The sequence below is a fragment of the Solanum pennellii genome, chromosome 2 (assembly GCF_001406875.1).
Source record: "Solanum pennellii chromosome 2, SPENNV200".
NCBI classification, from domain to species: domain Eukaryota; kingdom Viridiplantae; phylum Streptophyta; class Magnoliopsida; order Solanales; family Solanaceae; genus Solanum; species Solanum pennellii.
This window is the reverse complement of record NC_028638.1, coordinates 17816331-17843048: the sequence shown is the minus strand read 5'-3', so window position 1 is coordinate 17843048 and position 26718 is coordinate 17816331. Positions and strand designations below refer to the sequence as shown.

Sequence of the window (26718 nt, the reverse complement as noted above, 5' to 3'; positions counted from 1 at the left end):
CCCCTCCCCCTCCCGCTCCCGCTCCCGCTCCCTCTCCCTCTCCCTCTCTCTCTCTCTCTCTCTCTCTGAAGAGACCATTTCTAGCTTGAGTCTTAGGACCTCACTGTTTAAATGTGTTTTTCTTGCACATCACATTGATTCACCCATTAAGAGCAATAACACCTCGTTCACATCATTTTGTTGCTTGATACGGTAAAGAAAGATGGACTTTGAGCCTAACTCAATCCAAAATACAAACTCATGAGGTGAGAATAGAAAAGACCATTATTTTATAAGGATTTCTCAAGATCATATAAAGAGACAACAACTCATACACTCAAACCAATCTGGGATCTAATGCCCCATCACATTCCCCGGTTGGATATCATTATGTGGACAACATAAGATATAAGGCCCTAATATTGGATCTTGAAAGATATGCCACCTGGGCCTAACTCAACACCAAAAGCTAGCTCATGAAGGAAGGATTGTCCAAGTCCACATAAGCAAACCATCAACCCATTTCCCAACCAATGTGGGACTTTAACCCCCCTTCACGCCCAGACCCAACTGTAGCGTGGGCCGGGAGCCCAAACAAGAATGTATCTGGCTCTGATACCATGAAAAGATATGACACCTAGACCTAACTCAACACCAAAAACTAGCTCATGAGGGGAGTATTGTCCAAGTCCATATAAGCACACCACCAGTCCATTCCCCAACCAATGTGGGACTATAACCCACTCTGATAGGATCAACCATAAAATAGCAATGGGCCTCTTATACCATGTAAAAAAATGCACTTTATGCCTAACTCAACCTCATGAGGTGAGGATTGCTAATACCAAATAAGGGACAATAGTTTATTCGCTCAACTGATGTGGGAGACAAAAGATAACACTAGATTCCTTATCGGATACTACCTATTCAAAACATGGCATCCTTAATGTATATACACAATCAGTTAGTCCAGGATTTTCATTAAATTGAACTACAGAACAAGGAGAGTAAGCTTAGAGAACATATGTCAGTTCAAAATAGAGGTCAGTGAGATCATCAGGCAAGCTTCAAGATTCATATTTTAGGAAACTGCCACCATCACCTTATGAGGAAAAATGTATCACTGAGCCATTGTTTTCCCTCTTCAAACTCCTGAGCGCTCATCCGTTCAACAGATTCCCCATATCTGCATTGTCAATGATCAAAACATTAACATACAAATTAACAACGAATAAAAGATAGATGATTTCACAAGTATGAGTAAGATATTTCTCTCGTGTAACAGAAAGTCAGGTTCTGGTTACAGGAAAAAAACTGAAAGAGGAAAACAACAAAAGCTTTACAAATAAGTAGCAGGATATGACTATCCCACCTTCATAGACCAGCCCACAGAGAAGCTATAGTGGGTCTATATTCTAGAAAGATAAAGAAAAGGCTGTTGGTCCAACCAGCAATCTATGTTTGCAAAGAATGAAAGCTTCAAACATGTGCCACACATTTGCAAGAATGGGAAGCAGTCTGTTTATGATACCTAAATCATTGTTTTTTTTGGAAACCAGTTACTATTGTGTGTATAAGATAAGGTGCGCAAAATAGTACAGGGATACCTAAATGATTGGGAGGTTCAAAGAGTTGCAGATTTGCTTATGGTGATAAATGATTTCAATGTAACAATACTAAAAAGAAAATGACAAAGAGACTTAAAGAAGTATAAGATGTTTCCTACTTGCCTCACATCAAAAAAAGGTTTCTTTATGTGCTTCTCCAAAAGTTTCCTAGCATGCTCCCGTACCTACAAATCAGTAAAGCAAAAAGAAAGTAAGAAAAAACAAGCAAACAACAACTGGGCAAGGGTGAATGCGCTGAAGGATACATTGTTCCGTACTGTGGTAAAAAAGAAAAAAAAAGTGGAATACCCTAATTTTATGAGATAATATTTAGTGAAAGGTGAAGGCTGAGCTGTAAAACAGCTCCTTCTAACAGATTTTAAAAGCTCACATTAAGCATTGAAGAAAAACAAAGGTGATTGTTGACTATGACAAGACTCAAGAAAGATATAGTAATATGGAGAAGAAAAAATCCTTTCACGCACAAACCAAAAGCGCCCCTTCTTTCAAAGAGAGCAGGACAGGTTATTCACAATTAACCTTTGAAGCCTTTGGGTGGCAACACAATAATGCATGTATTAACATCGGTCCAAAACAAAACTACACGAGCTGAAACATTATTTAAGCAATATTTTCATCTTGTTTCACAAGAATTCAAGATGTAGGATTTACTTGGTTTGACAGTATAAATTGAATCTGATTAATCTAATAAGTGTCTATTAAACAATCTATCTGAAATTAACTAACTTCCATTCGTATACCTGTCATTATTAGCTCAAAGCTTGACTTTAACACAATCAAACACCAAAAATTAACATGATTTGACGATAGAAAAAATCATAGCCCTAAATTATAATTTCCCCTAACTTATGTTTTGATGTTCCAGAAATCATTGCATGTGTCTTGAATTTCTTTATCGATTTTGGTCCAAGTACCCAAAATTGATTAACTGGATCTGGTAAGAATCCCACACCGATGTCGTGTCAACATGAGTGTGGCGCCAAAAGTAAAAAGTCTGAGCAACTTGGGATGTGGCAACAGAGGTAAGTCAAATTTCAGGAGTCAACAAAGGTGCTAAATTTCATCCGGAGACAAAACTTCTCCCGAAACCATTTCCCTGAATGTCTCCACATTTTCTATAATATTAGCCAAACCCTTGATGGGAACATGTTGCCCAAACGACCTCTTGTTGTTCTTTCATGTCTCCTTTGTATGTCTTGGCTTTCCACAATAATCACGATGCAATCAATCTTGTCAGAAGTGATCCTCTTTGGTTGTTCATGACTCATGAGAGACTGTTAACCCACAGTTCTCAATTAAAGCCTGATAGAACAGGACACCTCGTGGTCTCTCTTCAAGTTTACAGACTCATGCATCCATCCTCAACAGAAGGAAAAGGAACTTTAACAAGCATTTAAACCGTGGTCATATCATACTCTTGGTTCAACCATCAGAAAATATAACACCAACCAACACCAATATAAGACAAAACCCAATAGTGATCTGCTAATTTTCAAGATACTGATATTCTTGAGATAATTTTTGGGCTGCCAGGCTCATGCAACACCGACATCAATGAGGAATGCACTTACCAAAAAACAAAATATGAGATAATTTTCTTCCATGTGATTCCTATCTTCTAATACCTTTCATCACTGTAATGTCGTCACTTATAAACCAGTGTTTTGGGATATCAATGTAAGACATGGTCAAACCAACTTGGACAATCTTCTCTCAGTTTATCCCTGTTGTGGTACTTGAACCTTTTGTTGGATGTAATTATTTCCAATCCTGTCTAAAGTTCCACGACTTAATATCCAAATTTACATGATATTCATCTTGTAGATATGTTGAACCATAGTGGTCAAACCCCTCAGCTCTTTCACCAATTCTTTTTACTTCAACTTTACCCTTAAATACTAGCTCAATGCTAATTCTCACTCTTCGTACTTTTATAAATATACCATAGGACCATGATATTTTAATTTAAAATGTTGGATTAACTTGTGTGAACTGTGAACATCAACTCTTCCCTTTCTAAGATATCCAGTAACTCTGTTGACTTCTTTATCGACAAAACTATATTCCAAGTTAGTAGCCTTCTCTCGTCTCTTTACTGTCTTTTAGACATACAATGACCTAATATCAACTCACCTCCTCTATGTAGTATCCACTAACTTATTGACTTCCCTTTCAGCGCACCAATGCTCAACAACCTATTTGAATTTGACTCTTTGCTCTAGCTTCTTTACCATCATCATCCATTAAGATGCGGGAACCCTTTTGTATCTCACACCACCCAGCACCAATATGGGGAGGATAAACTTTTTTAGGCTTCATAGGATAATATCAACTCACAAATGAATGTGAAACTCTCACATGAATAGTTGATAAATGGAGTTGAGCACAATTAAAACTAATAAAGCTTGCCAAAACAGGTCAATTAATCCAAACCAAACAAGCTTTTAAAGACAAGTAGGACTATAGTTTGACTTAAGGGTTCTCTCAACACCTAGTTAGTACAACAGGACTAAAACATTACTTATGTTTATCCAAATTGCAGAATGATTTAGGGGTCTAGGCAATCTTCAACCAATAAGCAGGGCACAAAAGTAAATCACTTATTTTTTAATTTATTTTTTAGAAACACCTCATAAAACTTTAAGCAATCTAATCCTTGTGCAGGTTATATATATCTTGGAACTTCCAATTTTTTGAGTAAAATAGAAGATCCAGATAATGCAGAAATACGTTATTTTTTGCATGACATCCTGCAACGCCATACTACCAATAAATCTTTCTAGAGGGTAAGAACTAAGAATCTTCGTAGGATCCATTCATCACAACCCTCATCTAGTTAACTGAGGTAGCAAAAACACCTCGGCAACTAATTTCTAATGAATTCAATCACTCTTATTTATCCTAGCTTGATATGATGAGAAACAGATTTATAAGTGCCTACCCTGTTTTCCATAGAGCAAAGTGCAAATTTCCAGCCAACGCTGTGATTGAGATTGCATAGAAGAGCATCAATCCATTCACTCTTCCCGGAGTTTGGGACTCCTGTAACAATAGTCAACTCTCCAGGTACAACCTGTACAGAATCAAGAAGAAAGAAACAAAAATCAGCCAGGCTGTAGAATTTCATGTCATGGTTACATGCTGATATGACAATAATAAGTCTCAATCTAGAGTAATAATACGTTTTCAGAATGTTATGCTGAAGAATAGGATTCCGTATCATTTCTTGGGGAAAGTTCAGTCGTTTTGGTTCTTTACTTCAGTACCTTGTCTTTAGGTAATATACTAGTGTCACAAGGCCAGTTAACACTGTACCATCCCTCTCCATTCCCAAGAATCTCTCATCATTTTTTTTGTTCACTATGTTACTTTTCTCCGTACAATTTAAGTAACTATTTTATTTGGATAAAACTGGTGTTCAAGTTAGCTTGTGCACACCTCCACTAATCTCCACCAGGTACCTTGTATTTCCCACAAACAGGAGTACCAGGAAATTCAGCCCACCAAGATTAGGCAGATGGGAAGAAATAACCTTGTGTTTACTCTGTTAGTTTCGAACTTTGATTGCCAAGGTTGCCACTCCAACTTTTCAACTGCTAGACCACCTCCTTGGGACTTGATTAAGTAAATAACCTTAGTGAAGTGATACACAAAATCCTCTAAATACAAAGTGTAAGAAAAACGAAGAATCTAATACGAAGAAGATTATCTATGCTAACTGGGATATCACATGCTCCAAAAGTATACCCAAAAAGAAAACCTTCCATTAAACTTTCTTCACATAATTGTCAAATCTAATTGGTATATCACAAACCCTACAACGTAGCTGCTGTCCCTGGCATGAATACACATATTTCCTAGTCCTATTTAAGTACTGAGAGACTAGAGAAACACTTAGTTCCCAAATAAGAACCCACTCACATTGTATAGATGATTTAAGGACCTCCATCCAGTTGGAACCCCAAGCTCGTAGCCAATTGTTTGATGATAATATGCATCAATCTCAGTAAAGTAATTATTAAAGTTGAATAATCCTTGTATCGGGTACAGCTCTGCACCTTCAATAACTTCCCTCAGTGCACCAGGCCCCAGACACATAAGTACCTATTAATGCCCAAATGAAGAAAGATAAACTTGAGGTTACTGGAGAGTCATAAAGAAAACAGGTGAAATGAGTATCTTTGATGCACTAAAATGAGTAAGACGGCTAGAAAAGTATTATCAGTAGGTAAATCGAAACTCATAATGGCTAGAACTAGGATACCAAGGATCTAGCATACAAAGATTCGTGCATGTAAAATCATGAGCATAGTTTACCCTGTCCATATTTATCAAAAAGGAGGATTTCATTTTGCCCCAGGAAGAACGTTATTGTGTAGGCATGATATAAACCGACTATAAAATTACATAACTGTGTGATAGTAACAGATGGAGTAATCATTGAGAGAACTACAAAGCAGTTATGCAACCAATATTTGCAAACAGATTCGACTTTGAGAAACAAGAGAAATGCCATTCAAAACAACTCTCAATTTTAAATTTTTTTATAAAAAAAACTCCCAATTTTACTAGTGCTTGAAATTAAAGTAGACTTAACAAGACTGCTATTAACTATAAACTTGCATTTCCATATTAAAAATCAGAACATAAAATTGAACAGAAGAAATTCCAACCAAGGGTCTTGGGGAAAGTACACAACTGTCAATCACAAATCAGAAAGCTCGTGGAATATGAAAAAATATCTGATTCAAAAATTTCTTATTTTCTTCTCCTATAAACAAATAGGTAAGAAAATTCCATGCATGAAGACCTCATTTGCATCTTTGAAGTGATCTATAGTGCTCTTTTTTGGCCATGTAACTCGCCAGCACCTACATTGTCAAAGAGAAAAAGTTAAGAGCACTCGGTATTAAGGTATAATATACCAAAACTACCATCATTTGCACTGGAATAAAGTACACTAGACCTTTCTCTCCCTAACCGGCGGGCAAGCTCTTCAGCTAATGCTTGACCAGGTGGATCCCCATCAGTTGCCAGTATAATGCGAGATGCCTGTAAATGGTGAAAGAACAAAAACATTCTTGTTACATGACTGACACATAACAACACAGGAAACATAATTAGCAAAGAGGGGTCTTCAAACCTTTTCCAGATATTCTTTGCAGTTCCAAAGATACTGATACTTTGTGTCCTAGCTTCACAAAATGCACCAAAAGGAGCATTAGTTCCACAATATGTTAAAATATCAGCTAAATCATATCAAAAACAAAAACATAATTACATCACAAAGAATCAAACTCCTATTCTTCAACAAGATCCTCAAACTCTTCAAAATGAAGCAATAAAAATATAAAAAAACACCCAGCAGCAATCAAAAAAAAAACAGTAGCAGATCGCAGCAGCTTCGTAGAGAAGAAGAAGAAAAAACTTACAGCAGCTTGGCAGCAACCAACCAAAAATACAAAAAAAAAATCGCAGAAGAGTCTGAAGAAGAGAAGAAGAAGAGAGCTTACATAAGAAGAGTCTGAAGAAGAGAAGCAGTCGCAGCTGTGAGTGAAGTTGCGAAAGACGGAAATAGTATGTGAAGTCACGTACCTTTCAGAAATTTTTTTAAAAAAATAACCTTATAATTTTTTTTAAAAGAACCCTAATTGGCACTTTTTCATAAAAAAAAGCGCTTTATCGCGCTTCTCGCTTTTACAGTAGAAGCAAGCGCCTTTTCAATATCGCCTCGCCTCAGGAGCTAAAAGCGCAGGAGCATCGCCTCGCCTCAAAGCGCGCTTTTCTGCGCTTTTTACACAAACCAGAATTCCTTTTTAATTTATTTATTTCCAAAACTAGCCTTCCCCTTTTATAAAGAGTTGCGATTTTTATGAAAAATTGAGACTTATATGAAAGGTTGTGACTTTTCCGAAGGGTTGTAACTTTTCCAAAGAGTTGTGACCTTTCTGATAAGGCACAATAAGCATTTGTTCCCACTATCCTCTATTGTCTATAAATAGAGGGATTTCCTGCCACTATTATTTGTAGGATTTTCCCCGCTTTAAGATAGTCGAATTCAAATACATTAATTAAGTTTCTTATGAAGTTTGTTTCATTCCTCAAAGTTGTCTTCCTCCTTTTTCATGGAGCTTAATCTTTATTACAAGTCATAGTGATTCGTGTAACTATGGCAATTCCTTTTGCTATTTTGGTGACTTTTTTTTAACAGTGTTAAAAATTTCGGCAAGGATGATTGAACTTCTCTAGTTTCTTCATATAAACAAAGAAAAATTGTTTTAATTGCAATGTGACATTACTACTCTTGCACCTTTCCGTCCACAACTCATAATACTACTGAAATGGTTGAATTCATTACATTTGGTTCTTTAGTAAACAAAAGCAATAAGACATTACTACTCTTGCACCTTTGAGTCCACAACTCATAATGGTCGCTACTGAAATGGTTGAATTCATTACATTTGGTTATTTAGTAAACAAAATTTTTATTTCTGCCACTATTATTTGTAGATTTTTTTCCCTATAGGTGAGTTAAATTCAAATACATTAATTAAGCTTCTTATGAATTGTGTTTCATTCCCCAAAGTCTTTTCCCTCCTATTTCATGAAGCTTAATCTTTTAGTGTAAGTTAGTGATTCATGTAACTCTGCAATTTGTTTTTGCTATTTTGGTGACTTTTTTGAGCTCTTTTAAAAATTCCAGTGAGGATGACTGAAAATTTTATCCTCTCTTTTGTCCCTTTCTACGGGTTTCTTCATATACTTTTTGAGAAAATTGCTTGTGGGTTGTGCTATATTAGATAGCACACAACAACAAATATGTGATATAACAAATACGGAACCAAAGATGAAGTTTGCTAAAAGAACCAAACAGATTGCTCTCTGGCTCTCTTGCTTGCCACAGTTAGTATATTATTTTGATTGTTTTGTCATAGGTACAAACATTTTGTATGCCAATGCATCCTTCCTAGAACATTAGTATACAGACAATTAGTCCACTTATTTTATCCAAGCCAACTAATTTGCCATATTTCTTCATCTCTTCTTTTTGGGCATAATAAAAGATCAAGTTTTCTTGAAATAACAACTGTCCAAAATATAATATAACAAAAATAATTTTTAACGGCAATAAAAATGCCCATTAACAAAGAGTGGTAGAGTCTTTACCAACATTAATTAATTGTCATTAGATTCAATGTTGCTATACACTTTAGGGACATTTATATAGAGTACCAATTGCCTCATAAAAATCATATTTAGCGGCAATTAAGCTATTAATTATCGTTAAAGAACACTTTTACTATAGTGATAACTCTTTCTTTTGATAAAGATTTTTGTTTTATATTTTTTGATAAAGAAGTAACAACTCTTCCTTTTGGTTTCTTTCAATTAAATTTGTGAACTGTAAACTTGGATACAGCTCGACAAACTATCTTTTTGAAAAATGTGTTAAGCAACATGCTTTTTTCTTCTTGATTGTTAGGAAAGTAAGACCGTTTTGATTATTATTTGTGGATATTTGTGAGTTCAAGTATGTTACCAGTTTCAAAAAATATATATTTGTGAGTTCAAATGCTCACAAAATTATGTTGTGAGATTTTAATACATAATGTGTTAAAATTTTGGTTTAAAATATCCAGTTGTGAACTGTTCCATTCAGATGTTACCTATTGCTTGGCATTAATTCTTTGAAACTGCATACTATAACCATAACAATAACTATGGTTCAATTCCAAATAAGTTGGGGCGGGTGATATGAAAACTAAGCAATAGTAATGACTATTCTAAGACAATGAGGAAAAACAATAATGATATTTACAATTTTAAGGTCATTTTTAACATATACATCATACATCATACTATAATAAAAAAGAGATTGATGGAGGTTCATAAGAAAGGAGCCGAAGGTCCTCCATTTGAATTTAGTTAATTATGTTCTTGTATGGACGTGATGTTCAACTTACTTGAGAGTGTTGTTGTTCGAGGCTTTTTGGTATCTTCTATAATGTTTGATGTTGTTCTTTATAACTTCTTTGAATTAAGAAATTTTTATTACTTCTGACCAACTATATCAATGGAGATTTTCTTAGACTTCTTTCTTATACTTAAAATTTGACTCACAATTTTTCTATAACAAAATGAAAATTAAAAAAATATAGCACTTTAAAATTTTGTAGTAATGCTTTGCCTTAAGATAAAATGTTCTTGACTATAGTGTATGAATCAAAAATACGAATATTACCGAATGATCATATGTAAGCTTAATAAAACAGTTCACAAGTAGTTTTACCGAGTTATACAAATATATGGAGCAAAGCTCTTCTTTGCACTCTTATAAAGGATGGAGCCAGAATGTGGATGAGGATACACAATAAATACATGCATGGATCGAAAAAGGTAAACATGGTCATAATGCAATAAGGGGTGGTTTGGTAGGATGCATTAGAAAAAATAATTCATGCATTAGCTTTGTGTACTACTAATACTTTATTTGGTACATTTTTCAAGCTATTTATAATAATGCAAGATTTTGGTTGTGTTTGGTATATAGAGGAAAACATTTTCTGGAAAAAAATGTTTTTTAATTGGTTGACTTAAATTGTTTGGAAAATGTTTTCCAAATCAACTCATTTTCCTCAAATCTAAGGAAAATGACTTCCCTTCCAAAATTAAGGAAAACATTTTCCAAAACTCTACCCGTACCCTGTACCCGACCCTCTCATTCAAAAGAAATAATTAAAAAAATAATAATTTTCTTTTTTTTTAAATTTCAAATATATTTTTATCTCTATCTCCAACCTCCTCATACACACACACACACACACACCCCTCAAAAACCCCCCAAAAAAATTATTTTGAAAAATATTTTAAATTTTATTTTTTACGCCATTCCCTCCCCCCCCCCTCCCACCAAACAAGGTCACCCACGTCCCCTCCCCCATCAATTTTTAAAAAAAAATTAAAAAATACATTTATGGGAAATATTTCAAATTTAAACTTGTTTTTATTTTTTGCGCCACCCCATCGAAAAAAAATTAATTTTTTTTTGGAAAATATTTCAAATTTTAGATTTTTATTTTTATACCACATCAGATTTTGGAACGGTCATCGAGGTCTTGTCCTAGTTCTCTACTCACCAACCAAACATGAGAAAATAAGTTAGAAATCCACTTGTTTTCCAAGAAAATATTTTCTAGAAAAACATCTTCCCTCATACCAAACACACCTTCTATTGGTACATGATATGTATAACTAAATACATGGGAAAACCATGGTATTAGCAATGCAAGGGGTTTTAATGCATGCATTAACATGGTTAAAGTAATAATTACCCCTCAAAGTCTTTCCACGTCCTTTCCACCGTATTTGTAAACAAATGTCATGTTTTATTTTAAATACACCAAACCAAACAATGCATAAGAAATACTCTCAGCATAACTAATACCATCATGACTATACACCATATTCTGCACTATTCTTATACACCTTACCAAGTAAACCCTAAGAAGATGAACTGATCAAGATAATGGGCATACTACATTAGGGAGGGGGAGGGGGGTGGGGGGTCAAAAGAACAAGAAGAAAATTAGAATTTATAACTCTAGAGTCTAGAGTCTAGCTTGAAACCATAAAAGGCTAATTAAAAACTAATAAAGTGAATGCATGAGAATTGAGCTGAGATAAGACATTCCTTCTCAAAGATAAACAGAAGTTGGTTACCAGATCCATATACACAAAAGTTTATCATGATAAAGCATTCAATTAAAAAATTATAGGTAGGACAAACTATAGAGGAAAAACCTTCTCCACAGGCGGCAAATCTTTATCTGAAATAGATGGAGGAGCGCCATCTGGAACGCTCACACAATTCCGAAATCCTGCTTCTTCCATAGCAAGCTTGTCCATCTCACCCTCAACCTAACATAAGAGAAGTAGTCAATAAATATTACCAGAAGTGAAAAAGCCTATTCAAAAACGAAATGATGAGTGAATCAGAAGTTACAATGATGATATCACTTGCTCCCTTTATATCGTCGAGACCATAGAATATTTTTAAAGTATCAGCTTCCTGCAAATGAACAACATATTAATGAGGTCAAACTAATAACAATTTATGTATCAGTTTTCCGGATCCAACAATATGATAATAAAAATATACCGAGTGTATTCCACAAGTGGGTCTAGACAGGGTAGAGTGTACGCAGATCTTAACCCTACCTGAGAGGTAGAGAGGTTGTTTCTGATAGATCATTGACTCAAGAGTGAGCATTTCAAAGCACCCTAGAAAAAGAAATAAGAAGCAAAGAAGCCATGGGGCATTTTCATGGACTGGACGAGAGAGTCTTTCGAACTCCTTCTGCCCTTGGGGCAAAAAAAAATTAAAAAGCATGATAGTTTGCTGAAAAGAAATGAACAATCACTACGACAAAATAGTAAGGCAATCAAAGTACAAGAAAAAATTAACAAATAGTAACAAAAATTAAAGGACGAATCTACAAGAGTAGAGTAGATACTACTACTGATATGAAAAGAAAAGCTAGGCAACACACAACTAGTTACTAAAAAGCTAGGCCACACACAACTATCTACTAACCTCTACCCTAATTCGTGCCCTTCATAACCTTCCATTTAATGTCATGTCCCCATTAAGCTAAAGTTGTGTCATGCCTTGTCTAATCACCTCTCCAATAATTCTTCGGCCTGTCTCTACTTATCCTAAAACTCACCAAAGTTAACATCTCACGCCTTCACACAAGGCATCTATGTGTCTCCTCTTCACATGCATGAACCACCTTAGCCTTGCCTCCCTCATCTTGTTCTCTAGCGAAGATACTCTCACCTTGTCTTTAATATCTTCATTTCTAATTTTGTCTCTCCAGTATGCCAACACATCCGTTCAGCATCCTCATTACCACAACTTCCAATTCTAAACATATGAGTATTTGACTAGCTGATACTCAATCCCATACAACATAGTTGGTCCAACCACCACTTCGTAGAACTTACACAAGACACCGAATACAAGCCTCTATTTCATCCACCTTGCAATTAATAAAGAGAGTGACAACCTTGTTAATTTCTTGATCACCTTGAATTATAAACCCAAGATACTTGAAACTTCATCTCTTATGGATAGCCTGGGCGTCAAGCCTCGCTTCCACGCTAGCCTCATGGGACGCATCCTTGAACCTGCACTTTAAGTACAATTTTTTGGTTCTGCTCAACCTAAACCCTTTAGAATCATTTGTCTCTAAACCTCACGTCTAGCTTTAACTCCATTGTGAGTCTCGTCAATCAGAACTATGTCATCCGCAAATAACATACACCATGACACGTCACCTTGGACATGCCGCATTAATTCATCAATCACCAAGGAAAATAAAAATGGTCTAAGAGTGATCCTTGGTGCAGACCGATCACTACTGGGAACAGTGTTTTGGGAAGCGAGAAGCGGAAAAAAGCGACGAGGGCTTGCTTCACAGAAGCGAGAAGCGTGAAGCGAAGCGCGCGCTTTTTTAAAAAAAAGCGACATTTAGTATAAAAATAAAAAAATATTAAATAACTAAATAGAGGTAATATAGTCTTAGATTGAAAGAAATTACATAGGCAAAAATACTCATAAGTCATAACATATAAAGCAAAATATTAAAAACATAATTAAATCACAAAGATTCAAACTCCTATTCTTCAACAAGGCTGCTAGACTGATCACAAAATAAATAAATAAAAGCAAAGAATTGAAAAAAAAGAAGAGGAGGCAGCAGTCAGTAATTAGGAACAGAGCAGGCAGCAGAGATGAAGAAAAGAAGAGAAGAAGTAGAAAAAACTAGAGTAGTCGAANTAGAAAAAACTAGAGTAGTCGAAACTCAAAGAGATGAAGAGATGAAGCACAGACGAAGATTGTATATTTCAGGAGAAAAGAAACTCATAGAGATGAACTAATAAACATTAGCTAAAAAAGAGATGAACAAAAAGTTACCTGCAGTCGCGGTCGAGGTTGAAGAGAGAGGCAGCCTCAGTCGAGATCGTCAGGAGAGAAAGAAGGGAAAGAAGTATTGTGAAAGAAGAGTCGCGAGGAGAGAAAGAAGGGAAAGAGTCGTGAGGAGAGAGAAGGTTATATTTCAGATTTTTTTTAAAAAAAAACTTAATTTTTTTTAAAAAAACCCTAATTGTCGCTTTTTTTATAAAAAGCGCGCTTTATTGCACTTTTGCCTTAGGGTCGCTTCTCGCTTCTTCATCTGAAGCGAGAGCTTTTTTCAGATCGCCTCGCCTCAAGATAAAAAAGCGCACAAGGGTCGCCTCGCTTTGAAGCGCGCTTTAAGCGCGCTTTTTTGCGCTTTTCACAACACTGACTGGGAAGTGGTCAGACTTTCATCCCACTGTCTTAATCTCGGGTCTTGTCTCCATCATACATCTCTGGCCTCCAAGCATGAGTCTCATCCAGTGTATTGACTGAGATCTTGGCTCCATCATACATGTCCTTCATCATACACCTCTAGCCTGCCAACATCTCCGTAGAACCTTCCTCGAGACTTGTCGTATGCTTTTTCTAAGTCAATGAACACCAAGTGGAAGTCCCTCTTTCTCTCCTTATATTGTTCCACCAGTGTCCTTACGAGATGAATGACCTACATAGTTGATCACCCCAACATGAATCTGAATTAGTTCTCAACAATAGATACGCCCCTCATAACTTTCATCTCCATCACCCTCTCCAAAACTTCCATTGTGTGGTTTCATTCCTGATACTTCTATAGTTATTACAATTATGAATGTCAACCTTGTTCTTGTACAAGGGTACCAGTATACTCAACCTCCATTCTTCAGGCACTTTTGTTCTCTTAAAAATGACATTAAACAACTAGTCAGTCACTCCAAGTATGCCCAGTCTGCACTCTACAAAAATTCCACTATAATCTCGTCTAGCCCAATTGCCTTTCCCCTACTTATCTTATGTATAACACCCTTAAACTCCTCAACCAATATACCCTTACAATACCCAAAATCACAACAACGTGAACCAAAGAATCCCTGAAAATTTTTGGAAAAAGTTGTTGGAGCAGATTTTACGGCTAGGTGGGGTCAGAAAAGAAAGAAAAAAGAGGAGGTGGTTTCTAGTGATTAAAAGGATCACTGGACTAGAAATCTAAGTTCAAAAAAGGTTTACCACACTGCTTTTGTAATAGTGCTCGAAAAACACGAAAATGAAACTTAAGAGCAAGGTTACTAACGTGAAAAAAGAAATAAGAGAGTGCGCTGAGAGATTAAGGAAGTAGAAGAAGGGAAGATAGGGACCACAATTTTTAAAATAAATGACATGGTGTAATCAAAAGAAAAAAAAGAAATGATGTTAATATTTGACACGTCATCTGCTTGGCACTTATGCAGGTGTGTGCATCACTTCCAACTATGAAATTAATATTATGTAGTATCTCATTTTACACAAGATTAGAGGTGTAAAACGTCACTTGTAAAATAAGAGTTTGTACTGACTTATTCAGACACGTTTAGGGGGTAATGTATGTATTTACCAAATTCAAATTTAGACTTAAAAGATAAAACAACTACCTATCTTGGAGAAAAAAATGTCGTTGGAATAGTCTATGAGACTTGAAAGATAATAAAATAAATAAATTTAAAAAATACATAAATGATGAAGATATTGTAATATTTTCACTATATTGTTGTATGGGTAATAATTAATACTCCTTTTGTCTTAATTTATTCGATTCACTTCCCTGGTTAATTAGTCTCTAAAATGATGAAACATTTCTATACTAAGTAACATATTAATTATTTTTAGCAACAAAACATCGACATATTTTAGACCACAAATTTTAAAAAGTCTTTCTTGAACTTTGTGCTAAGTCAAATTACACCACATAAATTGGGATGGAGAGAGTACAGAGATAATGACCAAAGTTGATTATGCTAACCAATACAAGCATTTTCTAAGATAATAAAGTTTGTCCAAGAAAAAAATGAACCGCCAATAACCAATAGGTTATAAATAGTTGGCCAACAGAACTGATAAAATTAAAACTACTTTTCCTTCACTACAATAACATAATCATATTATGGATAATATCAAGTAACTAAAACTGAAAACGATAATAGAAAACCAAATTGCACCCAGGGGTGAAGCATAATTGTTAATGAAATGAGTTGACAACCACGACGTCTAGGTTCAAATCCCAACAGAGACTAAAACCATGATGATTTCGTCTCATCTGCCTTAGCCTTGGTGGATAAAGTTACCTCATATTGTGGAATGTCGTAGGTAGATCGTAGAATTAGTAAAGGTGTCACAAATTGGCACGAACACTATGATTATAAAACATTAAAAAAATCCAAGAAAATATTTTCCTGCACAATTGTTCTAGAGCTTTTACCATTATATTAAGTGAAAACATATTTCATCCTTCATTCTCCCCACTCATTAATGTAGTATTTTTTGTCTTGTAAAACTCATCACTTCCAAATGTTAGGGTTCCAAGTGCAAGTGATTAGTCCTAAATTAAATCTCTTTAATATTGATTATTTTTAATTAGTTAGTTCACTTCTTTTATTTGAATCCATCTACGCAACTTTTAAACTTTTAACAGTTGAATATCTATTAGTTAAGTATAAATGTTGATCCATTAAAATAGTAGTTGTCATGATGGTTAAAGAATGGCAATGGTGAAGGGGAAGAAAATGCTAGTACTGGATTGTGGAAGAACAAGTGTAATATTGATTAGGCTTTGAGGTGGCATTCCACCTCATAAAATGTCATGATAAAATGTCAGTGTCCCATGGATTTGGTTGTTCACCTTGGACATCCTTAATCAAGGGAGGTATATTTGAACCATTTATGTGATGTATTTTTGAACGAATAGTATACCAGAGGGTAAAATCAATATTTTCCACATAGTAAAGGGGCAAATTTGACCCTTCTCCAAAAATACTAAATAGTGGATAAAGTAACAAAGATGATAAGGAACAAAAAGATGACGATAAATATAAGGATCGTTTTCTTTAATTTCATAGAAATCCTATTATTGAATACTTTGCACCAAGAAACAAAGTGACATAGTAATAAATATAAATAAGGAACAAAAAGATCAGGATAACTATATGGTTCGTTTTCTTTAATTTCATAGAATTTCTTATTGAATATTTTGCACTAAGAAATAGAGTGACATAGTAATATATTTAAGATTGAACACAGAGCTCCAAACATTGAGATGACAGTCATAGCAAAAGTTTTAAAATTTGTAGTAATGAATAACTTCAAAAGCAGACCAGCATACTTAACTAAGTACTGATTGAAGATATCAAGTTAACATCGCTTGAAGTTAGTGATATGGAAATCAAACACATACAATAAAGAGAACAAGGTTGCTGACAACTTGACTGCTGCAATCTGAACTTTATCAATAACTTGATATAGTATTTGATCCACTGTTATTTTAATCAAGTAAAAGATTTCATTGGTAATAACAAGGACATCTTGGCCATATACAAGGAGAAACCTACAAAATATGGTTCTCTCCAAAGATACCCAATCATGAATTTTGGATTGAAATTTCGCACTCTTTCTTACCGCAGAGATTTACACAAAATTCTTGGTTTCGACTCTGTTAAGCAAGAGTATTAATTATGAGACTGAATCTCAACTTAAATGATTTGGGAGTACTCTATAGTGTCTTCACATTCTCAAAAAATATATATATACGTCATAGTATCTTTACATTTAACTGAAATAAATATGTTAAGTAGAAAATGAAGAACATTGACACTAACCTGCCAAAATTTTTTGGTCATGTTCCGGTACTTACAGCTTACAAGTGCTCCATCCCTCCGATACGTAAATGCAATAACAACCTGAAAAAAAAATACATCAATGATTGAAGAGTCAAGAAGTGACTCGGCTACAGTAAGGAAATGAGTCTCCCTTGAGCAGAGAAATGAACAATAATTGCTTCATTTGACACTATTTACCCCTGTGTCTTATCCAAAAAAATAGCAATTTCCCGGAGAAGTCTATTTGTTCAGGTGTGGATAGCAGGAAGACTTATATTTCTTGGTTTTTAGATGTCAAGAAAGTCAAGAGAAGATGCGTTTCAAACAAAAGTGATGCTAAAAAAAACAGAAAAAGAAAAAAAAAATCTTCGGGTTGTATTTTAATGACAAAGGAAATTTTAAATGAGTAAAGTGGATGTTCACAGCTCTCCTTGGAAAATCTAATAAGTTCTGCTGATTTTAATGGAAAATCCTCCGTGTGAGAAAGTCTTAAGTGAACTTCATAGGAAAAAGGTTATTCTCTTGCTTTAAAGTTTAGGAATTACAGTTAGGGTGAGAATAGATCTCAACCTTCCTGAATATAGGAGCTAACTGGAGAATGATAGCAACCACAGATAACAATGGAACAGATTTGATTTTTTTCTGATCTCTGATTTGAAATCGGGGTGATTCCTGAAGCTAAAAGCCGTAAGGGTACCCAATTTATGCCTTTTGGCTTATTTTGCTGTAAAAGCACTTGGTTACCAAACACCAAAATAAGCCAAGAAGTGATTAAAAGTGGTCCAAATTTAACTAGCTTTTAATCTCGTCCAAAATCTTCTAAAACATCATAATACTAAGATTCATCTTCTAAATTTTAAATCAAAATGCACAGCATTTTGGACAAATATTGAGGTTCTATTTTATGTTAACCAAGCACAAGATACAATTATGACAAGTTAAGGAATTTTCCAAATGTTGAATCCATTTAAGCAAGCAGATTATTCAATCTCATTAAACTTCTGTTATTCAAGGATGAATAGCTCTAGATGATTGAATCGATTTCTGTTCTACCAAGTGGGATCACATAAACTCATATGGTCAACCAGTATGTAAACTGATAGACACTTAACTGAATAACTAATTTAGAGGTATATCTTTCTCTTACGGGTTCTAGCATGCCAGCAAAAGGCGATCAGGTCTATGGGCCCATGATAGCCACAAAAGGAAACTGATCAAGCAATATGTAAGAAAATGACAAGATGTCAGACCTGATCACCATGTCTTTGTTGCATAACAGCATTTCTCCGCAATGTTTCTCTTGATATCATTCGCTCAGAAAAGTATGTGAGTAACTGAAGAGCAACAAGGAGAAAATCAACTAATAAAAAGCTCATTAATTCACGTCCAAATAAAACATAATCAAGAGCAGTATATTGAGTAAGAAAGAAGACAATCACATAATATCGGCAGTTTACTTTGGAGGTTGGAGAGTGGCTAAAAATCACAGACAGGGCCTTACAATAGCATTTTTCCTCTATTTCGGAAAATGCAGCAATACATCACAGAGGCATTCTACTGTTTATATTGATGGGCCAATGGTTTATTGATACAAGAAGGATGTTCTGTAAGAGTAACAGGAATAATAGGAAAAGAAATTGCAAGTATCAAATAGATCAGGGAAAGTAGGGTTCCCCGACTATTTTTCTTAGTTGCTCTGCTTTCTGGACTAGATGCTACTACATTATAAACTCGTGCATTGCAGATAAGTTCACTCTATGTTGCTTCTCAACATAGTGAAGTACAACAGCTCTGCCTTAGAAACTGGAGGAAAATATGGGCTACAAAATGTTTGAAATGCAGCACCAACACAGGGAGGGCAACAAAGTGGAGAGTAGTCTTCCAACTGGAGACAAAGACACCCAAAGGGAGTCTTCTGAACACTACAAAGCTTGCTTAATCAGACAAGAACACTGCTATTACGGGCATCCTACAGATTTCAACCAACAGAAAAAAAAATAATAAGACCCAAATGATGAAGAAATAGAATACACCAAATCTTTTGAGTCTGTTTTGTTAATTTTTAAAAGTTTTACGAGGTAGAAGTCCTCCTATCTACCTTAGAGTCCATGACAACTGCAGAAGTCTTTTAGGAAATTCATAAAATCAATTATAAATGTAAAGCCCCAAAAAGACAAAGCAGTTAAACTAAATAAGAGTATTTGTTTAAACTAGATAAGAAGTTACAGTGGGTGCCCAGTGAAATTAGAATACAAGCAGGCTTAGATCAAAACATTGAAACCACATTCCAAAGTGCTAAAAAAAATAAACTATGTAAACAAAATATTCAAAATTTTAAATAACAAATATTTTGATGTATAAACTAGAAAAATTATGCATATAGTTAGTGTGTCGGTCTTCCTTCAGCTCCGTACTGTTAATGCTTAATATAAAACCAAGCAAATTCTGTTAGTTTTTTAGATTTAACACCAAGCTGCACCAAATCAAACCATGTGCCAATTTTTTTCTTTGTTGATCAAGTAAAAGATTTCATTGATAATAACAAGGCGAACTTGGCCATAAACAAGTGGTATACCAAAAAGAGGACAGACCTACAAGATATGATTCTCTCCAAAAGACACTCAATCCTCTATCAGGAACTACATGGGTGCACCAAAAGAAAATAAGGGATCGGAGACTACTCCTCAATTGAGCAAAGCTCATCTCCACCCCTTCAAAAGCTCTCATATTTCTCTCGTTCCAAACAACCCACATTAAAGCAAGAGGAGCAACATTCCAAGTTGTGTGCATTCTTCTCCTAGCTCCAGTTCCAGCAAAACATCAACTTCTTCACGGATCATGCCATTGCTCAAGAAACGCCAAACCATCTAAACATACTCTCCCATAACCTTGTGGTCCACGTCCCCACCTATCTTCTTACAAAGGGAACAACTCATGCAGATAATCTTTCGTTTTCTAAGACACTACTGCTAAAATCACCCCTCTAGTAGCTAACCACATGAAGAAACGCACCTTCCTCGGCACCTTACTATCCATACCGAGCCACGTGAAAAACTATCTTCTTAAGGGTCATCTTTATGGATTAGGTGCTTGTTCGGATCCATTATTGAAGGTTTTGGTTTCTTAACCATTATTGTCTAATTTCCTACGTGTATTTATCTTTCTATCCTTTATCTTTAATGTGTTTCTAGAGTTGGGTTTTACTTTTAAAATTTTGATATCAAATCACCTTACTACCACCTCATAACTATCCCACCAAGCTTCACTCTATCCTTGAAATCATTCACACGTAACCACATGTTCTCAAGTCCGAAAAATTCTTGAACGTCTTCCTCTACCACCATCCGACAAGATAGCTGAATGGTCTGCTAACAGCCACAGAAGAGGAACCAGAATCACATTAGGAGACAACATCTCCCAAGAAGTGGACACTACGAATCTGTCTAACCTCAATCTAGCAAATGATTCTTCAATCTAGACCAGCGGTCTCCTCTAAACGAAATGTACACTAAGAATCTGTCTAACTGCGATCTAGAAGACGATTCCTCCAATCTGGACAGAACAGAAACAATTCCATTTGATTCAATTTTTCTGTTCGTTCAGTCAGATTATCTTGACAACCCCTAAACTGAAAAGGAAATCTAGTGGATTGAATTCTGTGCAATGTAGCACACTTTTGTTGGCTAGACCGAGAATAGGCTCAGGACATCAATACTGCCTCAAATGAAACACTCATCATAAAAATAAAAAAAGGAGGGTAGAGTGTAGGACTATTCACTGATAACAGCAATGCTAGCAAAGATGAAGAGGAATAGAAAACAGCAGCAGCGAGGAATCAAGATAGCAGTAGAGGTAGAAAATAAAGAAAGAGAAAAAGAAGAACAAAGAGAGTGACACTTCACATGAGTTAAAGACTCGAAAGATATTTATCTATATTTTGTTCAAGAAAGTTATGCACAACTCAGACGCGGTAAAGGGAAAATCAAGTATCTTGAGGATACATGAAGGAATAATAAATGACTTGTAGTAATCGATAATAAGGATTGACCACAACTTAACTCAAAATACAACCCATGCCCAACAGCTTGTAAAAAATGAAGCAGGTTCTCATGTCATACGCAAACTACTACAACATACACATACAAATATTATTGGATTTCACTTCACCTAATGTAAAGTTGCATAAAAAGAAAGATCAGCATACCACATCACATAAAGGTTCCAGCCCCAAACTCTCCTCAGTTATCTGTCTGTACTTCTTATTCACTTTCCCAATCCTTCTCATATCCGCAAAAGCTGTCCTCACATCTGCAAAGGCCTTAAAGGCACGAGAAAGACAACAATTTAAAAAGCTGCCAAAGAAAATGCTATATAAAAGGATTACTGAGCTCATCTGAACCATGTTATACCCGTGTACCACCTCTCCATCCACATTTAGCTCGAAAGCATGTCCATGTAGCTGCATGCCTATATATCACTCACATGTTTTAGCAATATATTGCTAGAGAGGAAGAAAGCATACATCAAAAGCAAGGTGCAAAGTAAGAAGCTAGATACCCATCCGGAGTAATAAAGAGAGATAAGCTCTTTTCATTTGAGCCCCCACCTTTGCACTACAAAGCAAAAACATTGCATTATATGTCAATATAGGACATTCTTAGCGCCTTACAGATGCAATAATACTAAACAACTTTTAAGAGTTTAAGCTCATAACACCTATTAGTACCATGTTTAATTTATTTCTCAGCTCCATGTACTCCACATGTTTAAGATATGAATCACAATTTTCTTTCTCAGAAAAATATTTAACTACCAGAAGGGGAATCTATAATTATGATTACTTTCATTTCTTCTATTTCGTACAGCAAGTGTTATTCCTTCTTCTTTTTTTTTAAACTTTATTTCTTATCATTCTACTTGACAAAGCAATAGCTCCATTTAAGACTGGTCAACGGAACGGGACGTACCGGTACCGTTTCGGTTCGTCCCGTTTCGGTTGCCTACGGGACGGGATGGGATAGTCTGAACCTGTACACGGAACGGGACGGAACCGTGATTTCGTACCGGTGTACCGGTACCGGTTCATCCCGGTTCATTCCGGTTCCGGTCCGGTTTATTTAATATATATTAATTTATTTTATATTTTATATAATTTATATTTAATTTAATTTTTTTTAAATTACAAATTTTATTTATTTAATATTTACAAGATACAAGTTATAAATATAACTTATAAAATAAATATTAATGAATATAAGTAATAACTTATAAAGTATAAACTTCAAAAGATTTAAATTTTGAAAACTTTATTAGACTTTACTTGCAAACTTAACAACAACAAAAAAATTAATAAAATATCTTTAAAATAAACTTAAGTAAAAATTATAGTATAAATTTAAAAACTATTAATTTATACTTAAAAAATAAAAAAAATAATTATATTTTCGTAATTCCAAAAAATATCGTCCCGTTAATTCCGTCCCGTTCCATCCCGGTCCGTTCCGGTTCATTCCGGTTCCATCCCGGTATATAGTGGAACGGGACGGAACCGATGAATCATCCCGGTAATTCCGGTCCGGTTCATCCCGGTACCAGTCAACATACCGGTCAACGGGTTCCGGTCCGGTCCGGTACCGGTTCATTCCGGTCCGGTGAACCGGTTCCGGTCCGTTGACCAGTCTTAGCTCCATTCGCTTTTAATCACTGAAAGTATTGTAAGAAGTTATAATTTAAATCCAAATTGTTCACCTCCCTAACTCTATTTCAGTTTCAAATTAAATCAGGAATAATTTGTTACACCGACACGGTGATCATTCATGCATTGAAAATCTATTTTATTTCTACATAGCCAACCTGTTATAAGAAATTCAAGTCATCATAGCTCAAATTGCAATCGACAACATAGTCATAGAAAATATAGTAAGGGCAACAACACCTACTGCAATGATACCTAATGCAACTTGAAAAAATGACACATATTTATCAAAGAATTGATCATTATGCATCAATCCTAGACTAGTTAGTTTGGTTGTATGGATTCTCTTGGACCATTCCGCCCTATCCAGTCTAATTCATTCCGCCATATTCCAGTCTCATTGCAAAAATTTATGCAACATGAATACACGACTCCTTCAAGCCTCACTGAACCTGTGGGGTTTAAACATACTAAATGGATACCCGTGGGGTTAATTTTCAGGGTAACGGGCAACTTTTTTTTTTTTGTATTCGAAAAATGTGAAATTATAATATGAAATTTTCAAATCAAGCTTTTTGAAGAATTTGGGATTTCATTTCATGATTCGAAATCAGGAGATATTTTGCATGTTCAAATGCCAATTTTATCACCTGATTTCAAATCGCGAGATGAAATTGCATGTCCAAACGCCTACTAAGTTCATTTAACACTTGATCTTGAATGGATACATCTAACAAGTTTTCAGTTAGACTTCAGTTAGATCCTACAATGATATCAGATATCACAGAGTTGCCCTCATTAAGTCTATAAAAATCTAGAATTGAAGTCAATAATGCAGTTTGGGTTAATCTAAATAGAATATGAGTAAATCTAACTAATGATATGTATAATCATTGTAAAATTGCATAGATTGAATCTCAAACTGCTCCTCATTCATCTTATTTTTCCATTTCTAAACAATATGTTGATGTCATTCTTCTAATCAGGTGCAATAGCAACAACCACATTTATGTCTACATGAACTTAATTCTTACTTTTTCTTGTTTACTATAAGAGCAAGGATGATACAAACCAATATGATTTCAATATTTTGTCATCACAGAAGACCAAAACCAGAAAAATTCTAGCAGATAAGTTTTCCAGGGCAGTTTGCTGATCAAAGTAACATTCTCATCTCAATAGAGAGATTGTTCTTCTAGTTAAACAATAACTGCCATCCCTCATGAACACACTTCCTTCGTACAAAATATTCTTTTAAAAAAGATAGCAGAAGACCAGTTAGGAACTCACCATTGGACAAAGCAACCCATTGTACTGGCCTGGTCCACAAGAACCAATATCTATCCCAACCTGGCTTAATTTCTGCTTCAGTGCCTTCTCGTGGTCTGACTCCGTAATATCCTCCTTTGGGTCTTCCAGCATTACTCCAGAAACTGAAACTATAAAAATAATAATTTAAAATAACAAAGGTGGAATTTTTCGTGAAAATTTTTTGGAATCTTGCAACAAAAAATGTAAATATTCTTATATAAGTTCATTCAGGAAGGTTTTAGCGCAAATATCCAAACACGTATTTTTTTTAAAGATGATGCTTATATTTTTAAAGCTATTGTGCAGACGGCAACTAAATGACAGATTGAAGAACATTGCAAAGTTAAGAAATGACTGCCTCGACAAATAAAATTGAAAAAAAAAGGTACCTGGAGGAGGAATTCGTTGAGGTCTGTATGAGAAGCTTGAAGTTCCGCGATTTGGGGATATGGGTTTTGAAGCAAATGCTGAAAAGATGAGTCTTTGGGTTTTAAAAAGTACAGGAATCGACTTGTATATTGTTGGTAAAGTAATGGATGGCTTGTGGAGAAAATATTTGGAGCCCATTACAAAGTTGTTGGAGTTATTCACTACAATCCTGCGATAAGGAAGAAGAATCATTCCTGCTCCTGCTCCTGCTAATGCTAATGCTAATTTTCAACAACACAAAACTACACTCATCCGTTAGGGGGTTAAGGAAGGGTTTTATGGTTTCTCAATTACTTCAAATTGGTATTTAATGTATTGGAAATGGACTATTTTGGTCCTCCATATTTGCGCCCTTCACAAAAATAGTTCCTCATAAGTTTATTAATATATATATAGTAGGTAAACTTTTCGCGCTTCACGCAGTGGTGAATTACATGAATAATTTACTATTGAAGATTTGATAACATAAGTGTTTTTGAGAGTCTACAACCCTACGATAAATTGTCAAGAATATTTTATCTAAAGAAGAAATTAAATTTGTTTTTATTCTTAAAATGAAAAAGGATTTGATTCTAAGTCTTTATGAATTTTGTTACTCCCTACGATTCAAAAAGAATGTCCCTATTTCCTTTTTAGTTTGTTTCAAAAAGAATGACCCCTTTCCTTTTTTGGCAACACTTTAACTTTAACTTTCCACGTGGCATGTTTAAGACCACAAGATTAAAGGGCATTTTGGTACATTTGAAATAACTTTAATTTAGAACCACAAGATTAAAAAGTTTTCTTTCTTTTCTTAAACTCCCTTTCAAGTCAAACTAGGTCAATTTTTTTAAACGGGGGCAGTATTAATTCTTTATTTTACTGTAGTTGTTCATCCCTGAAGTCTTTTGTAAATATAAGTAATTATTTCATTGTCTATATTTGTATTTTCAAAAGGTGATACAAACATTTTATTCATCAATTGCAAGTGTTTTTCTCCTATTCAAAGCCTCTACATACAAAATCTTAATATTATACATCTCTTGGAGTTCAATGAAATAACGTATGTCGCTCAAATAATTTGGATTAAATGATGTCTTGGCAAGTGTCTTATTCAAAATCATACGCAATCGATAACACTACTTTGATAGTCAAAAGACATATTTTGTTGTTTATGTATCTATAAGGAGATAATTATTTCTTTAATATTTGACTAATATAGATTTATCCTACTTTGAGGGTAATTCATTGACTTCAAACCCAAAATTTGAACCCCAAACGTTTGATTAAGGTTGAGTACAATACTTACCATCCCACTACATTTCTTTATTTTTTGGATGTCACTAAGATTGAATGCTTCGATAAGATAGAATTTTGAATAAACAATTCTCTAAGGTAGTGTGAACCACCATAACTTTTGAACACTCAAAGTCGCTTCTCGGACATCCCATGGATTTTTTACCCCTTGAAAACTCTATAAATATCAAAGTCATGTATTTTACAAGTTTAAGAATTTTAATGTACATGCCCCAATAGTCTAATGATTACATCAAACTCATCATTAACATATCTTTACTTCAACATAATAATCAAAAGCATAAACATAAAAAATAAAATTTAAAACATGTACCCAAAATTAAAAATTAATCATACATTAATGACCGTAAAAAACATACAAGTATCTCTAATAATAAAATGAAACATAAAGGAAAATATCTAGCCCAATGAATGCACATTGTTCCCTTAAGAAAATCATTTCATTCTAGTGCCCGAGGTTTAAAGGAATAAATTCACTCACGACAGAACGACTCTATTCACCAAGTGTTGATAGAAAAACAAGGTGTTAGTTATTCAAGAGCAAAGTACATGAATAGTTAATTGTGCAGAAGAAGAAGAAGAAGAAGTTCAGAA

The 26718-nt window shown here is 34.8% G+C and overlaps 1 protein-coding gene across 2 annotated transcripts in view; it reads right to left on the bottom strand.

Annotated features, from left to right (window-relative positions):
• LOC107012051 (twinkle homolog protein, chloroplastic/mitochondrial) overlaps positions 1 to 25122 on the bottom strand; it is a 32130-nt gene extending 7008 nt beyond the window's left edge. Inside the window, exons 1-16 of one of the 2 annotated variants that reach the window (XM_015211778.2) lie at positions 24789 to 25122; positions 24379 to 24521; positions 21951 to 22006; positions 21803 to 21860; positions 21598 to 21711; positions 18644 to 18727; positions 17394 to 17474; positions 11611 to 11676; positions 11409 to 11525; positions 6751 to 6798; positions 6574 to 6659; positions 6418 to 6478; positions 5529 to 5711; positions 4549 to 4680; positions 1710 to 1771; positions 1082 to 1165 (exon numbers count right to left, since the gene is read on the bottom strand). In XM_015211778.2, the coding sequence (XP_015067264.1) occupies positions 1082 to 1165; positions 1710 to 1771; positions 4549 to 4680; positions 5529 to 5711; positions 6418 to 6478; positions 6574 to 6659; positions 6751 to 6798; positions 11409 to 11525; positions 11611 to 11676; positions 17394 to 17474; positions 18644 to 18727; positions 21598 to 21711; positions 21803 to 21860; positions 21951 to 22006; positions 24379 to 24521; positions 24789 to 25020 (1607 nt within the window). In that variant the 5' untranslated portion in view covers positions 25021 to 25122. Of the gene's footprint in view, positions 1 to 1081; positions 1166 to 1709; positions 1772 to 4548; positions 4681 to 5528; positions 5712 to 6417; positions 6479 to 6573; positions 6660 to 6750; positions 6799 to 11408; positions 11526 to 11610; positions 11677 to 17393; positions 17475 to 18643; positions 18728 to 21597; positions 21712 to 21802; positions 21861 to 21950; positions 22007 to 24378; positions 24528 to 24788 lie in introns of both variants that reach the window. The other variant, XM_015211777.2, reaches the window with a different exon arrangement.
• Positions 25123 to 26718: the final 1596 nt, after the last annotated feature.